Source organism: Anolis carolinensis, chromosome 1 (genome assembly GCF_035594765.1).
Source record: "Anolis carolinensis isolate JA03-04 chromosome 1, rAnoCar3.1.pri, whole genome shotgun sequence".
Lineage (NCBI taxonomy): Eukaryota > Metazoa > Chordata > Lepidosauria > Squamata > Dactyloidae > Anolis > Anolis carolinensis.
The window spans coordinates 144,453,508-144,472,051 of record NC_085841.1 but is presented as its reverse complement, the minus strand read 5'-3'; the positions used below and the strand labels follow the sequence as shown (position 1 = coordinate 144,472,051).

The 18,544-nt window shown below is 38.9% G+C and overlaps 1 protein-coding gene across 3 annotated transcripts in view; it reads right to left on the bottom strand.

Annotated features, from left to right (window-relative positions):
- The window catches only part of grhl1 (grainyhead like transcription factor 1), an 80,557-nt gene that overhangs the window by 31,068 nt on the left and 30,945 nt on the right, over positions 1–18,544 (bottom strand). For all 3 annotated transcript variants that reach the window (XM_003215382.4, XM_016996598.2, XM_016996607.2), the window contains exons 3-8: positions 17,765–17,829; positions 14,427–14,820; positions 11,266–11,342; positions 9,686–9,842; positions 8,878–8,989; positions 7,347–7,441 (exon numbers count right to left, since the gene is read on the bottom strand). In XM_003215382.4, the coding sequence (XP_003215430.1) occupies positions 7,347–7,441; positions 8,878–8,989; positions 9,686–9,842; positions 11,266–11,342; positions 14,427–14,820; positions 17,765–17,829 (900 nt within the window). The remainder of the gene's footprint in view (positions 1–7,346; positions 7,442–8,877; positions 8,990–9,685; positions 9,843–11,265; positions 11,343–14,426; positions 14,821–17,764; positions 17,830–18,544) is intronic.

Sequence of the window (18,544 nt, the reverse complement as noted above, 5' to 3'; positions counted from 1 at the left end):
GTTCAACCAGTGTGACTTAGCGTGGAAGAAATAGCTTCTTGCCCCATTCTTGATCCCACACAAAGCACTTTGCATAATCCATGTGTACTTGTCTTGCCCCTCCTTTTGTTTTCAGGTAAGGCCCCTTCTACTCTGTCATAGAAAATCCGGATTATCTGCTTTGAAGTGGATTATATAGCAGTGTAGACTCATATATATAATCCAGTTCAAAGCAGATAATGTGGATTATCTACTTTGATAATCTGGATTATAGGGCAATGAAGAAGGGACCTTAGAAGATATAAGGAAGAGAGTAAAAGAGAATATCATTCAGGCAACTGGTATTTTGGACCTAACAAAAGTAGAGACTTAAAGGTAAAATATCCCTATTAACATCCTTGCTTTAGTTTTTTGGGGCCTTTTGGGGAAAGTGATGCTAAAAGACAGACCTTATTTAGTGACCCTTCAACTCTGTGTGGGAATAGTCTTAGAGCTGAAAACTTTAATGCTGCTTTCAGTTTCTCAAACAGGTTACAAGATGGTGGCAATATGATTGTTTTGGTATACCCCTTAGAAACATTAGTTCAGGGGTCCCCAAACTAAGGCCCGGGGGCCGGATGCGGCCCTCCAAGGTAATTTACCTGGCCCTCGCTCTCATTTATAATATAATATTTTTATATCCATTTTAATAATATAATATATTGTATATACATATAATATGATAATAATATCATTTTATACAATACAGTACTAACAATAATATCATATAATAATATTAATTATATGTTATATATTACATATAATATTACAGTATAATATTACAGTACAGTATAGTTCAATATAGTATAATGCTAATATTGTGCTATGCTAATAATATAATACATTGTATGTACATACAGCTGCTCTGAGTTCCCTTCGGGGTGAGAAGGGTGGGATATAAATGTAGTAAATGAATAAATAAATAATTTTGGACTTAGGCTCGCCCAAAGTCTGAAATGACTTGAAGACACACAACAAGAACAACAACAATCCTAATTAACCTGACTATCTCATTGGCCAGAAGCAGGCCCACACTTCCTGTTGAAATCCTGATAGGTTTATGTTGGTTAAAATTATTTTCATTTTTAAATATTGTATTGTTCTTTCATTGTTATTGTTGTTGTTTTGCACTACAAATAAGATATGTGCAGTGTGCATAGGAATTTGTTCGGTTTTTTTCCCCAAATGATAATTCGGCCCCTCAACAGTCTGAAGGATTGTGGACCGGCCCTCTGCTTTAAAAGTTTGAGGACCCCTGCATTAGTTATATGATGCTGGGCTACTGCAAAATCCCATGTTATGAGAATGATTGGGAGCAGGTATGAAGGAATAAAACTGCAATCATCCTTGGAAACCCATACATATCTCTTTTTGTAAATACTCTCAGGAGCTTGGAAAAAAGGATTTTTTATTATAGCTGCAAAAATTTCCCATCCAGTATAACCAGTGGATTTATTTATTTATTCACAGTATTTATTTTCCGCCCTTCTCACCCAAAGCAGACTTAGAGCACATCACAGAACACATATACGGCAAACATTCAATGCCGATTAGATGAAGACAGGATAGACAGACAGATAAAGTAAAGGTAAAGGTTTTCCCCTGACATTAAGTCTAGCCGTGTCCAATCTAGGGGGTTGGTGCTCATCTCCATTTCTAAGCCGAAGAGCCAGCATTGTCCGTAGACGTCTCCTAAGTCATGTGGCTGGCATAGCTGCATGGAGCACTGTTACCTTCCCGTAGAAGTGGTACCTATTGATCTACTCACATTTGTATGTTTTCGAACTGCTAAGTTGGCAGAAGCTGGTGCTAACAGCAGGAGCTCACCTCGCTCTCCAGATTCAAACCACCGACCTTTCGGTCAGCAATTTCAGTAGCTCAGCAGTTTAACATGCTACAGCATTGGGAGCTCAGTGCCAGTGCTGGCTGGGGATTATGGAAACTGTAGTCCAAACACAGTGAGATTTCCTACATCCACATATCTTTAAATGATAAACCAACTGTAGTCCCTACAGTTCTAGATAAACCAACTGAAATTTATCCCAGTATACACTGATTATGCATGCCTGTTTATAAAAACATTTAATATGAAAATCAACATCACCATTATAATAATATAAAATTCATGAAGCACTTCATTCTAAGCATGTGATTTTTGTTTTAGCTCTTTTCCCCACCCTGCAATGTACCACATAAGACCTTTGTGAAAAGAAAAGTAAAAAAAAGCAACAGGTCAAATGAACCATGCAATAAAAATTGTTGAAATTGGCTAGGTCTCTTCCTGATAAGATCCGAGCAGTGGGAAAGAATTGATGCTCTGTCTACAAGTAATCTGATTAAGAACCACTATCCAATACATTCACTTAGGAAAGCAAAGAAAGCCAAACAGGCAATTTGGCAATCCAAAACATACAAAGGAAGTCATTTTAAACTTTTTTTTTTTTTTGCATTTCATTTATTTGTAGTTTTTGTTCGATCAAAACAAAGTTGAAGGTTTTTTTGCTTTTGGGAGAGGAGAAGGAAGTATGTTTACCATGCTGGTAAAAGGTTCCCAAATGTTGTTGGGTTGCAATGCTCATCATTCCACCCAGGAAGGCAAATAGTCAGTGTTGAAAATTTATCTCAGCAAGATAGAATTACAAGGCTACAGCTTGGAAAAGTTATTTTTGGACTACAACCGCAGGCTGCAAGTTTGTGGGTATTTTCATCCAAAAAACAACTCTTTCAAGCTTTAATGAAGACCATGCATCACTGCAACATTTGTATTCAATACCTACTTCACAAAAGTAATGGCATTTTAGGCATTATGAACTGACACGCTGCCATTTGGGCTGGAAGGATAAACACATAATGCTTACCTGTTGAGAAGAGAATATTTATTTAGCAATAAAAGTTTGGAACACCTTCCCCCGCCCATCCCTTTATCACCTTCTTCTGTGCCCTCAAATCCTTCTTTGAAGAGCCCACTGCCAAATTAAACCTTCAAAGTCTCCCATTTCCTGCCTTCTGAACAACTTCCCAGATCATCTGTCAAGTACAGCTGGAGAAAGGGCAACTGCCATATATGCGTCATATTTTCTGAATTACAAAGGTTAAAAGCTCAAGATGGTGAACAAAGGATTCATTTGTTATAAATGTATATTATTCATTATAATAAATGTATACAAGAGAGTCTGTTTATCCCTATATGGCTCATCATGTGCGTCTACAAGAGCTGACAATCTTCCATATGCTCTCTGATTCCTTTTGGGAATTATTCTCTTCAACCAATATGAGGCAGTAAGAAAACAGTACTACAATGGGTCAACACTAAATATTGGCTGGAGTCCATAGATGCTTGCAGGAAAGGGTAGAGAAATGATAACAATGACACAATAGAATAATATTATTGATAATAAGAGATGTATAACATATGCATGATGGGATGAAAGTAGATAGGAAAGAGGAAGGGGACTCCTTTTTTAACACTAGATGTTCGGCTCATCCAATAGATGGAACCCCTGGTGGTGCAATGGGTTAAACCTTTGTGCCGGCAGGACTGCTGACCGATAGGTCAGCAGTTTGACTCCAGGGAGAGTGGGTGAGCTCTCTCTGTCAGCTCCAACTCCCCATGCAGGGACATGAGAGAAGCCCCCCACAGGATGGTAAAACATCAAATATCCAGGCATCCCCTGGACAATGTCCTTACAGACGGCCAATTCTCTCACAGCAGAAGCCATTTGCAGTTTCTCAAATCGCTCCTGACACACACACACAAAATCCAATAGATATCAAAAAAAGGGAAAATTGAGGTCTGGCACACAAAGGCCACAGTTGCACTGTAGAATTCACTGACACAAATGAGGTAAAAAGAGATTAATCAACCCCAAAGCTGTTAATGGAGACTAATTAAAATATCTACATGGTACCTTCAGGAATATATACAGTAGAGTCTCACTTATCCAAGCCTCGCTTATCCAAGGCTCTGGATAATCCAAGCCATTTTTGTAGTCAATGTTTTCAATATATCATGATATTTTGGTGCTAAATTCGTAAATACAGTAATTACAACATAACATTATTGCGTATTGAACTACTTTTTCTGTCAAATTTGTTGTATAACATGAAGTTTTGGTGCTTAATTTGTAAAATCATAACCTAATTTGATGTTTAATAGGTTTTTCCTTAATCCCTCCTTATTATCCAAGATATTTGCTTATCCAAGCTTCTGCCGGCCCATTTAGCTTGGATAAGTGAGACTCTACTGTACTCACTATCTCTCTGAACATCAGTTCTATGCTACTCTAACCAGGTCCCAGCTAAAGGGCTTCCCAGAGGCATTCAGTCAGCCAACTGTGGGAACAGAACATTGGACGAGACAGTGATATATTTTGTCTGAAAACATTGTCTCTGTGTGCTGGAAGACAGGGATGGGGAAATTCTGGTCTGTGGTACAGCTTCTTTAAATATTATCTCTGATCACCACAATCAAATATAAGAGTTGATTTAAAAACTAGGACCCGAGTTCTGAAGACATGAAGTCTGGTTTGCAGCTTGTGAAAGGATTGCACTCACCTCTGAGAAAACAGATATAGAATTCAGCATTTCTTTGGTTGGTGGGAAAGTTTGCAAACAGCAAAGAACTACATCAGGCCTGGCTTCTCCCAGACATTCACTCCTGCCTTTAGTCATATCTACTGCTTAAATACATCCTCTTCTGAAAATCCTTCCTCATCTACATCAGAAATAAAACAAAACTGCTAACCTTGATCTAAGAGCTCTACATTTATTACCTCACCACTGTATTCCTTATAAGCAGCTCTGTAAAATAGGATAATATCATATTCATCATTGGTCCCGATTTGTCATGATTTAATCCTTTGTTTGTAAAATGTTCCAGTTTCTCTTTCATCCTCCCACTTTCCTGCTTTCTCCTCAGCTTATTTCAATTGTTGCAAGCTGGGTTCGAAGTGCAAAGTAGTTTGCAGTCAATTAAGCAGGGAGGATGTAATAATAATAAATATAAATAGTAATAAATTATATTTCTGTCCCCCACCATCTCCCTGAAGGGACTTGGGGTGGCTAACAAAATACAGAGAAGTGCCACATATAGACAATACATAAATCTAGGACGATAAAACCAGAAAATTACAATCATGTATATGTAGAGAGTGGTTCTTAGCTTAACTAAAAACAACTAGAGGATTAATGGCTAAGCAGAGATTTCAGTTGAGGCTTTCAAATGAAAGGCAACACATTTAACCATTCTGATCAAGCACTAGACCAACTCACAGAAATTCAGATGTACTATTCTAACCCTTTCTACCAAGTAAATCTACTGCATTCAATGGGACGAAATTTGGAATAAACACGACTATAACTGCACTCTCAAATCATGTACTATTAATAGTCCCAGATACGGGGATTTGATTTTAAACGCCACCAGAGTAACAGAAATAAAGATCCCACTAACCCAGGGGCCCTTTCACACAACGTAATAATAACACTATGCCATGGCAACTTCCTATGTAAACCTGGAATTTCTGGTTTGGTAAGTTGCTAGAGAAGCTCTGTGGCTGACAATTCTTAATGCCCCTCCCTAAATTGGAAATCCCAAAATGTCATGGGAGGTTGTCACAGCAATTAAAATGGTGCCATAGTGCTATAATTGTGTAGTGTGGAAAGTCTACCTATTCTGATAGCAGGACATTCATAAGTCTTGCTAAAGAAAGTACACTGAACACGTAGCCCTCATTATTTCTTGAACAAGCTTATGCAAAGGATCAGAGTTTGTATACCCACAGCAGAGCATGGAAATTGATAGTTGTAAATACAGTAACAAGGTACCTGCAATTAATTCATTAATCATAACAATTAAGGCATAACTACATTACATATCAAAGTAAACTTAATGAGGGACAACATCAGACCAAGCTACAGAAACATTAACCCTTCGAAAAACTGCCCCTTTTCTTAACCAAAACTCAAACTGACATAGTTGTGATAGGACATAAGACATGGCCCAGTCAGACCCTAAATGAGATGGTTGTCGAAAAACTTTGGATGACAACTCTTCTATCCAACTAAAACAGCCAACAAAATAGCTTAGGTTGCCATACATAAAGTCTTCACATAACAATACAACTCGAACTGTCACTTGGACAACTCTGAGATTGGAATTATTAGTTTGGTGGACTATAGATCTCCAAATCTCCCAAACCAGCATAGCCAGTGGAGTCTTGGAATTTTGGTACAAAAGAAAGTAACATTTCTGAACTTCGGTTGAAAATTCTCTAAAATGCTACATTCGTTAGAGACCTATGCACTACAAATGGAGAATTAAGGGGACAGAATTAAGTACGTCTAACACGAAATGTGGAAATGGTGGAGACAGACTGCTTTCAGAGGGCTACAAGTTGTAACTTGCAAACACACCTTTATTTAAACTTAGGTGACTGAAAACTGGGTGTTTGAATAAGTTCAGTGGCGTGAGATCCTGACAAACTTCCAGACAGTCTTTTCAAGTGGAACTGAACTGAAAGGGCTACCCATAGTTTTATCCTTCGTTTCACCATCACACAGTTATGTAAAGCCACATTTGGGCAGAGATTGAAAAGCTGTATTTTTGAGCTAGAACTCATTGGACTCCTCAATTCTGGCTACAGAATTGTGGGAGTTGTAGCCCCCAAAAAGGAACTTTCCCAAACTCTGAAACTGAGATGGAGATGAGGACTCAGAAAAAGGACACCGCTTTTCTTCTCACTTTTCCATATTTCAGATGGACTAAAAGATCCTTCATAGAATCATAGAATCATAGAATAGTAGAGTTGGAAGAGACCACATGGGCCATCCAGTCCAACCCCCTGCTAAAAAGCAGGAAATCGCATTCAAAGCACCCCCGACAGATGGCCATCCAGCCTCTGCTTAAAAGCCTCCAAAGAAGGAGCCTCCACCACGGCCCCGGGGAGAGAGTTCCACTGTCGAACAGCTCTCACAGTGAGGAAGTTCTTCCTGATGTTCAAGTGGAATCTCCTTTCCTGTAGTTTGAAGCCATTGTTCCGTGTCCTAGTCTGCAGGGCAGCAGAAAACAAGTTTGCTCCCTCCTCCCTTTGACTTCCCTTCACGTATTTGTACATGGCTATCATGTCTCCTCTCAGCCTTCTCTTCTGCAGGCTAAACATCAGCAGCTTCCAAACTTTATTTGTATCCAGAAACACTTGAATAATCTTCCTAAAGCTATTTCCTAACTCAAAAATAAAACTAAGCTTAGAATGTGGGAACTGCCACATTAAAAACAAGCTTGTTTATTTTCTTACATACTAAAAGGAAATATAACCTTTGGAACTTACCTTTGCTTCATCATTAATGTCCCAACTAAAGGAAATGGCATTGTAGGCTATCTCTTCAATGTTACTGATGGTGTTGAAGCTTTCCTTATAATCAGCTGTTAATAAAATAAAATGATCACAGGGTGCTAATCTCTCAATCACATATACATGTAAAAATACCAAATTTTGCTATATATCTTTATATTACCTTATAGAAAGTTAAAAGGAAATAAAATGTGCTTACAGGCAACTCTTAGATAAGATTTTTTCCCCCTTTAAAAATGTAAAAACCAGGAGAAGAAAGGAAAAATTCTCAAAAGAAAAGAGAAACATGCAGAAAGACAGGTTGAGATGGTATCTACTCCTTTTGCCTTGCCTTGTGAGTTTATTTGGGAAATGTCACCCATCACAACTTTTTATGGTGACTCTTATGAGTCCTTCATAAAGGCTCCCTCAGTAATAAAGGATGATTTGCAACCTTGTCTACCTCCATGTACCTCTATGTGCCAAGTGATTATTCACAAAAGAAAAGGTCTGGAAGTAAAAACCAGCCTTCCTTGCAAAACAATCTGGAAGCCTGCCAAAACCAGGTTTAGCCACAAGCAAATAGGCATATCTGTAGTCTTTCATTTTTTTTCTGACCCAGCCATATTTGGGGCTTCCCTAACTCCAAAGATTCATTTCAGTATTAGAACTTCTTTTTGCCACACTAGAACTTCCATTCTGATATCTCAAACAATGTGCAACAGCTGTTTGCCTATGCACAGAATATATGTTCTCACTCCAACTAATAAATACATGTTTGTGATTAATGGATATGGGTGGTTCCCATGCACAGGTCATAAACTGTAGGTAAGTTTGGAGCCCAAGCACCTCATGCTTAAGGGAGAGATGTGCTAAAAATTGAGGAACGTAATTAGGCATTTGGTTCGATAATCCCTGGAAGAAATGAGTACAGCTGAAAATGTGACTATTCAAACTTTTACAATCCACACATGATATCCCCCAAAAGGATTTTATCAGCAAAATGGCAGTTCAGACATAAGACTGCAATATTTTTGACTTCTGTTTGATCAATTCCACAATCACTTAAAACAAACCCTACCAGTCAGAGAAATAGTAACTAACCCTCTTGAAGCATTACTATTATTACTCTTCCTATTATTATGATGTTTATTTATACCCCACTTTTTCTCTCCACAAAGAGACTCAAAGCTTCATGCTGGAATCAGTGGAAAATGTGTGGCCCTCTAGCAGTTTGGGTAACATTTCCCATTAGCCATAGTGAGTGATGCTAGGGGATGAACTCCAGCATCAACTGGAGGAAGCACACTTTCCTCATCTTGGCAGTCTTCAAATGTGAGTTTTGATTTACCAATTTGGGTTATCAATGCTCAACACAAAAAGGGTGAGGAAACAGAACACAAGTCATGTGAAGATAGAGCCCTGACTAAGGAGAGTTCTGGGCCTCCAAGTCACCTTCAGTACAAAACAGCAGAGGAGCTGAAACCTGCCAAGCAGAGCTTTGGCACCTGTGGCTGTGGCTTCTTACCTATGTCAATGCACCTTTGTTTGGCTGTGTGCTGCCTGGAGTGCCAGTACTTCCAGTGCCTGAGCTGATCTTCTCTTGTTTTGTCTTCAGCAAATACAACCATGATGACACTCTTCAAAAAGCAGGAAAAAGAAGGAGGTGGGGAAGAGACAGGAGAGCTTAGCTGACAGCAAGGCCAGAGGGTCTTTGGCAAAAACACTCTGTAAGAAGGATGGGTGTGTTTTTTCTTGTGGCTTAACTTCCAGCTCTGCGTTGTCCCAGCCCTATGCTTTTCTTTTTAAAACCTGACATTTGATGACAGTTCCTCACTAGTTAACCAACTAGACAGTCCTAGCAATTTGCATGCAAGTGAGCTTTTCAATCTGTATACAATGGATAGGTTTATTGAAAAGAACCTCCCAAGATGGGAAGGGCATTTTAAATCAAAAGTACCACCTTGGGAGGGTAGGCACAAACCACAATGTGTGGATGCCGTACAACTCCAAATTTCAAAGTGCAGACAGTGGTAAATAAATTTATTACGATAACAAACATAAAAAATATACAATAAGTTGGTTTCAAATCTACCACCTAGACTTTAGACTTGCATATTTTTGATTGGTGTAACAACCAATATAGACTTTGGAATATGTGTATGCACATGCCAGGTATGTACATGCATCTATAAATAACTTGACAAGACTCCCAATAAAAATAGATTCTATGTTAGTCCATAAAAACTGTGCAACCTCCGGCTTGCTCCATATATTGCACCACCCCTTTCACTGGCACCTTCCGGTCTATATAGAAGTCTGGAGAGGTAACTCACTCGAACTTTGCTGATGGGTTGATGGATCCCTTCACCACCACTCATTTCTTTCAGTGTAATGGGATAAAACTGCCCCTTGTTTAGGTAAGTCATGGTATTATCCCCTGGCTTTTGTCGAAGGGATTTAGAAGCTTCCAATGTGTATTCAAAATTGTTCCTGGCAAGTCAGAAGGCAGAGATTAAGAAGGCAACAACTGAAAAGAGTCTACATTTAACATCAAACACACTATAGACAGAATACAGAGAAGAGGGAATGGGGCTGGCCACCACTGTCCATTCGACCCATAAGTAAGGTTTCTCTTATTATGGCAGCATCATAAGATGCATTTATTCTTTCAGTTGGCTCAGCTTGGCATTCTGTTCCTACAGCAGCTAGCCAAATAATTCTGGGAAACAGATCATAATATAATTGCAACCCTTCCACTTCTACTGAGATATACAAGTATAGATACTAAAAGTAATACATGCCCACCATGACTAGTAACCCTAACGGCCTCTAATGCTGTCCACGTGGTCAGTCATGAACATATCTTGTGGTAGTGAATTCTACTGTATGGTTTGTAAAAAAAAAGTAGCTAATAGATTATTATCTTCATACCTTGATCACTGGCTAGGGATCTGAAAGCAGATCTGCCAGGCCTAATTCTACTATTCAGATTTACACATGAATCACAATGAGCAGTCTGATGAGCAGTGTTATGTCTGGGAAAACTACAGTCAAATTTGCAGATTTGACTTTTATGGGATTGGCTTTTGAGATATGATCATTTGTGGATTTGATTTAAATGTTCTCTCTAGGAATCTCTAAGTATTCTGGTGTGACTCTATGGTCAACATCCAGCAGAAGTTGTCCATAGAGTCATGCTGGAGAACCTGGAAATTCCTAAAGAAATGTTCTTGCAAGCTAAAAACAACAGTATTTGTTGTTTTCTCACTGTCGTGGGGGTCCTGTGCCCCTAATCCCAGCAAAGGTGGAAAAGAAAACATTTCTTATGGAGAGGTTACAACAGTGAGATATGTATATTCTTTTCAGGTTTTCCACGTCCTTCAAATGAATGTTCATTCATACAACTATGTAAGGTATATCACCATTATTATCCCCCAAATCGCAGGCAAAAACTAAAGTAGATGGTGCTTTTAAACCACACACTCAATTAAATGACCAAAACAAGATTCAAAACTAGAGCTTAGTGAATTCTCCCTCAGTCTCTTACCCACTACACTGCACAGGTTAGAAAAAGGAGGTCAAATACACTTCCGCTGTCTTGCTTTGCTTGCTACCACAGGTTCACCACACTTGCTTTGGCATCTTTACAGCCACTTTTCAAAGTGGGGGGAAAAAGACCTTATTTTACCAAAGGACTCTCCAGTGTGCCGGATATTCCTATGATGTCAGCAAACTGAGCTTACAGCAAGAGCACATGCCCTGGTTGGCAACTTTATTTTAATAAGGCCACATTTTGAGCTAATCCAAGGATGTCAGCATTGGCACTACCCGATGACGTATACCCTGCAGGGCTGAGGGGGGATCCCACTCACCAGGCTGAGAAATATAAACTATGGAAAAGACTTCCTCTTACCCAGCGATGCTTTCAAACACGTAGTCTTCAGAACCTATGTTCGACATCCGGAGATTCAGCTCAGCAGGGAAAAAAACCTGGAAGTATTAATTGCCATTTCAGGCATGGGTGTCAGTTTCTAAGGATGCTCCAGTCATAAATGTATAATTAATAAACAGCTTGCAGGCTTGTACCGGTTCCCAAACAAGCCAGCAAAAGTGAATAGGAGTGGGCACAGGACAAAAAGAGAGTGTTGCTACTAAAAATAAGAATTCTGCACTGCAATGAAATTTTCCTTAAGTTCTCACATTTTGACCACTGTAGCAATTTAAAACTTCAGTTGAATATTTAGAAATACAGTTTTAGTATGCAAAGAAAAAAGGGCAATAAAAATTAGCAAGAGAATGCAAACACAGCAAAAGTAAAAGTTGCAGGTGTGAACTGTTTTCAATTTCTCACTCTCGCTGCAAATTTGGAGACTAAAGGGAAAAAATCGCTCTAGGTGGCCTGCCTCTTATTCTAGACCTGCCTCTTAGCTGCAACACTCTGAGGGGAAGTAAGCCAAGGCTGGAGATATGGTGATGTTGTATGTGTTGTTTCAACATCTGTTTTCATTTCATATCAGATATATAACACAGAATATGTAATATGATTAGGTGGCTTAATGCCTAGGGCTAATATTAGAGAGCACACTTCTCGCCCAAGCTGTTTGTCTTCATTCCTTTCCCTCTCCAATTTTGTTTTGACAACAAATAAAACTGAATATTCTGGCAAAAAATCTTGATCCAAGACATAAGTAAATGGCAAAACATAATGTAAAGGAAAACATTCATTTACACATGTTATGATTCCTAAACATGAGGTGCATCTAAATTGTACAATTAATGCAGTTTGAAACCATCTTACCTGCCATGACTCAATGCTATGGAATCCTGGGATTTGTAGTTTGCCGAGGCACCAGGACTCTGCCAGAGAAGCTTAAAAACCTTGTCAAACTATAATCACCATGATTAAATACATTGAGACATGGCAGTTCAAGTGGCATCAATAGCATTAATTCTATAGTATAGATCAGGGGTCCTCAAACTTTTTAAGCAGAGGGCCAGTCCACAATCCTTCATGCTGTTGAGGGGCCAAATTATCATTGGGAAAAAAATATGAACAAATTCCTATGCACACTGCACGTCTTATTTGTAGTGCAAAAACAACAACAATGAAAGAACAATACAACATTTAAAACTAAAACCAATTTTAACCAACATAAACCTATCAGGATTTCCATGGGAAGTGTGGGCCTGCTTCTGGTCAATGAGATAGTCAAGTTAATTAGGATTGTTGTTGTTGTGTGCCTTCAAGTCATTTCAGACTTTGGCCGAGCCTAAGTCTAAAACTGAGGGTGGGCGGGGGGCAAATAAATGATCTTGGAGGGCCACATCCGGCCCACAGACCTTAGTTTGGGAACCCCTGATATAGATTTATCGATATCTGGCATTTGGATTCTAAAAGCCATAGCGCAACAGTAGTAGGAAAAAAAATGCTTAGTTTCAGTGCTACTGCTACTACATCTCCAGGATTTGAATAACACACCCAAAATTTTAGAAGTCTTTACATCTCTTTCCAGAGCTTGGAAATGTTTTGTTTTTCCAACTACATTCCACAGATTCTAGGAGCCATAGTCCCCCCCCCCCCAAAATAAATTTTCAAGTACTGCTCTTTTCTCTCGGGAAAAAAAACTTTACCCAACAAGAGTGGTGTCTATATTTCTGCCTTGCAAGTATTATTACGATATAGTCAAGCTTAAAGAACCATGTGCCCTGTAAAATCAGCCACACATTCTTGCTAGTGATTTAAAAAAAACACACTATTGTTCACTATTCCCACATTGTGAGAATATCTTCTATTTCTAATCCACTGGACTGGGATTTCAGGTTTATATAAGAACTAAATAAGAACCTGATATGCATTCACAGATTATGGAGTAGAGGAGCAATTGAGGCAGCTGTTATTTGACCTGTACAAGTTTAATTCATTTTATTTACAAACTTGACATGTGCCATGCTCTCTTGTTCCGCATTTATATACATTTATTACCCAGATTCCAGTATTCTACCTACTTCTGCCAGTTATGAGGTAGGGCACTGAAAATTTATTCCAGTCCTTTTCTTCAGAAATTTGGATTTCTACAATGATTGCAGTTGGTCCTTCACATTTTGAGGCCTGAATTTTATGGATTTGATTATTCACAAATTTGATTAAAATAGGTCTTCCTGTCTGCTTCCTCCTGTCATGCTGGAGGACCTAGAAAGAACACCTCAAAATACTCCAGTATGATTCCATGATCAGCTTTCAGTGGACATCAATCACAGAGGATCATTCTTAGAAAGATGCTCTTTCAGGTTAAAAAATCGATTTCTTTATTGTGTTTTTTCAATTTCTTGAGGTCTGTGCCCCAAAGTACAGAAGATATGAGGGACGACTACAGTTACTTGTAAACACCCTTTGTCCAATAATCTAGGCATGACAAAATAACTGTAACTTGATGGGGCAAAACTTCATCCCTTTTGTGATAGTAATATTTTAGTTACTTTTATAGGAATGTGACTTCACTAAATAGTGAAAGCAGTATATTATTTGGTTCATGCTCTATGCCTCATGTTAATGAAATATATAACAAGATGAATAGAAAGAGAACGTTTTGCATGATAAGGCAGTAATTTGTCACAAAGATGTAATTTAAAAATAACAATTCTAGTAACTTTTGAGCAGGAGTAGGAATTATACAACCTCTCAGGCCAAAAGGTAATGCCAGCATTCCTCATGATTGTTTATGTTAGCTAGGGATGCCAGAAGTTACAGTTTATGAACACCTGAAGGGCTACAAGATTCTGATAGAAGCTGACCATAGATTTGCACAGGAGAACCTAGAGGTTCCTAGAGAGGACATTTTAAAACAAATCCTTGAATAATCAAATCCAGCAATGTCAAAACTGCAAATGTGGAGGGATGACTGTATATGCCTCACATGTGTAGCAGACCACAAGCCCCAATTCTTTCCCTCTCCTCACTATTTTGCACATCTTGTTCTGACGACTAATTCTTGTACTTTAAAAAAGGTAGGTGTTGTCAATCAGCAGAATGCTTCACAGATAACCGCAACCAAAAGAGTCAGGCAGTTTCCACACCTCTTGCACGCCTTCTTTAAAAGACTCTGAGAAGGTAGAATCTGGAGTCCTCCGCTGGGAATTCTGAGTCGGGGTGGTAGAGTTAAACTGATCAGTATTGAGACGCCTGTCTAAAACCACCACTGGATCAGGTGCTTCCGAGTGATAGATGCCCGCAGGAGGGATGCCGACTGAAAAGCTGTGTGACTGAGTTTCTGTCTTGATTGAGTGGGTGGGCATGGAGGCAATGGAGACTGTGACGGTGGTGTCTGGAGGCGTTAGGTGGTTCCGCTTGTCAACACTCATTTGGGAAGTGTGAGGGAGAACAATATTCAAAGGCATGTTTTTCAAGACCTGGACCCGGTTTTCCCCACCAGCAATGAGTGACTGTTCAGTCATGTTTGGTATACTGTTCCTAAAAAAAATATGGATCAGATATAATATTAAGCACTGGGAAAGTATCAATTTCTAACATGACAAAAGCTAGAACTCAAGGCTGCTCTGTCCTGGAAGGATTTTCCAATTACTTCCAGTATGTCAGAAGCTTGTACAGTAGGCACTCAAGTGACCCGAGGGATCTCCTTCGTGTATAGGCTAAGAATCTCTTACCTAGAAATCTGAAAGAGTCCAAAATCCAAAACTGATCATGTGTGGCTGAGACAGTAACACCTTTGCTTTCTGATAGTTCAGTGTCCACAAATTTTGTTTCATGCATGAAATTATTAAAAAATATTGTGCAGAAAATTACCTTCAAGCTATGTGTATAAAGTGTATATGAAGTAAAGGTAAAGGTTTCCTCTGATATTAAGTCTAGTTGTGTCCGACTCTGGAGGTTGGTGCTCATCTCCATTTCTAAGCCAAAGAGCCGGCATTGTCCGAAGATACCTCTCCAAGATCATGTGGCCGGCATGACTGCATGGAGCACCATTACCTTCCTGCCAGAGTGGTACCTATTGAGCTACTCACATTTGCATGTTTTCGAACTGCTAGGTTGGCAGAAGCTGGGGCTAACAGCGGGAGCTCACCCCACTCCCCGGATTTGAACCGCCGACCTTTTGGTCAGCAAGTTCAGCAGTTTAGCGGTTTAATCCACTGTGCCACCATATACATATTTTTATGTATATGTAACATAAAAATATTTCTTGAATCCCTTCTCCAAGATTTCTCATTATGAATATGTAAGTACAAGTACTCCAAAATCTGAAATACAAAACACTTCTGGTCCCAAGCCAATAAGGGATACTTAACCTGTAATATGAGTTTTACATATAATCTGGAACCCTATTTTGATTACCTGGATTGAATGACGACTTGGGTTCCTGCCAAGGCATACCACAGAATCATACAGAAGTGATGTCTAGAGAAGTGTCCTCTCCAGGTCTGCAGTGTGAGTCTATGGTCAATGTCTGGTGGAACTCCACCACAGAACTGCACTGGAGGCTTAGAGAGAACATTTCTTCATCCATCAGTAGGTTCTCCAACACATTTATGAGATTTTCAAAGTTCTTTGTGTGTAACAAATCATGTTCAATGAGCTCACATAATAAGAAGGCCTACTGTATTACTTACACATTGTGGGTGAGGGAAAGACTGCTTACATGCAGGAGACATTTCATAGTTACAGAACTATGATTCCACCTTTAATGCCATGATTCCATCCAATGAAATCCTAGGTTTTGTCTGGTAAGGCATTTGAGTTCTATGGATAAAAACATTACATATTCCTCCCTAAACAGCAGATCCCCAGGGCTCCACTAAATATTGACACGGCATTGAAAGTGGAATCATAGATCTGTAATTGTATAGCGGTAATTGCCAAAAGAGCTCCAGGTCTGTAATGGAATAGCGTTAGAATGTTTAGGACCTGTAATACATTTGTGTCTCAGCCTTCAGCAACTATGCAGAGCTTTTCTATCCACTTCTACTTTGGGTGCTATCCATTGGTAGAAATAGCATATATTTCCTCTTGATGAAACTAGCATTGGCCAAAGCTCAATTTGACAGGTAAAAAAGAATGGTGGTTTTGATTATAGACCCAGACATTTATTTTTAAAGATGAATCACATTTCTGGGAATGCAAGCATCCATTTTTAATGACGGAGGTTAGGGAACTGAAAAAAGGGGTGTGTGCACTTAATCCATGGGAACATGTTGTCTACTTTGCACTATAATATGGAGTAAATCTAGTCTGGATAATGAGCTAGGGAGGTTCTTGGATAGCTTGAATATACAAGCTATCCATGATTGTCCATCAGTGGTTTTATATTTATTTATTTATTTGCTGCATTTTACCCCGCTCTATCTCATTCCTGAAGGGGACTCAGAGCGGCTTCCAAACTGGCAATATTCAATATAGTTATAGCTCCTGGCCTCCATCACAAGCTATCTGAATAAAGGTATGCAGGTGATGTACAGCCATTGTTTTATAGCTTGGGTTGAAGCCATTCCTATCACCAACTGCATTCCATACAAGAGATAGTTGGCAGAGCAACATCGTTTCCATACAAGTTTCCATCACAGAACACAACTTCACTTTCAAAGGCAGCTGTGCAACTTCTCATTCACTACAGCAACTTGAAACAGTACTAGTTACTAGACTGAGTGGGCTAGATGCAAGTATGGGCATTTGCAATACAATGGTCACTAGCTCATATTGTTGTATTTCTAACAATTGGTGTGTGTGTGTATATATATATATATATATATTTTATAACCATGACTAAAAAAAAAAAGATGGTCACCATTCAATGTGTAGGAGGAAAGTAATCCAGACCATCTAAATGGGGGAAAGGAGAAATTTCCTCCACTTCAACTCATAAATAATCATTTTTTGAAAGAGAAGACCATGCTCCCATAAGGGAAACCTCTGACACACATGAAACAACCTCACTTTTCCCATATGAATAACACATAACAAATTGCTAGTAAAGCTAGCTTATCTGCTTTCTGTTCTATCTGTTTTCTATGCATGCTGAAGTAAGGACTGCTGTTAACTTTGCCTGTTGCAGGCATGCACACACTGTTCAGTAATATTGGCCAGAGGAAACGCCTATTCATTTTCAGCTCAAGTTTTTTACCACATTGTTTGATAAAGGTATGGCATTTCATCCAGACACTGAAAGTCTGTATTTCTCTAGCTGTCCTTTACCATCCTTCCAATGGTGATTCTTGCTTAACAAACAAGCAAACAAAAAACCTCTGGCTTCACAAAGAACAAGGGAGGAGGTTGCCTGGGAAGACATAAAGTGTTTGTAAAAGAGAGGTATCCCTGTATTTAAAACCCATTCTCTTCTTCCAGGAGGTGTCAGGAATGAAGTGGGTGTTTTTTAAGGCAAACATAATAACATTGAATACTAAACCTTTTGCCATGGTCTTGGTCAGAATGATCAACATCAGGTTTCACTGCTGATGTTCTCCGGGGAACCTTCAAGTATGAAACACAAAAATAAGTCGCTCACATCTATTCACAGGATATTGCAACAGTAATCTTTATTTGACCGTAAGGTGTCAACAAAACAGAAAATGAGGTAAGACAAATAGACAGTATCTATTACAGATCTTATTAAGGGCACAAGCATTTAGTCCTAAAACTATTTGCGGAAAACAACTTGCCTTGTTATCAGGTTTGTCCTTACTAAAAGGTGAGTTTGGAAAAATTACTTTTATTATACTTCCCAGAAGCCTGGTAGGGATTCTGAAAATTCTAATCTCAAAATGTGATTTTACCCAAACTTATCTAAGACACTGAAAAGCTTCACAGTTAAGTTAGATGATCAAGCCAAAGCCCTTATAAAATCTGCTGTTTAACTCTTTCTTCTACCGTGTAAATATTTTCTACATTCAAATGTAGGTGCAGGACCACTAGATTATAACATTATGCTTTTCAAGTACCATTTGCAATCTCTGGCATGGGTTGTTAAATGCCAGCCAAAAATGCAAATATAACAATTCACTTTTATTTTAAGACAACCCAGTTTAAATAATGATTTAAAAATAAAGAAAAAACAAAAAGCATGTGTGTGACTAGTAGTACTTATAATGCTGCCAAGCTTGAAGGTGGCAATTAGTACTGCAAACATAAAGTTGCACATTGTGTGGAATTAGCCAATTTGCACATCAGGTGAAATTCTCTCAATGTC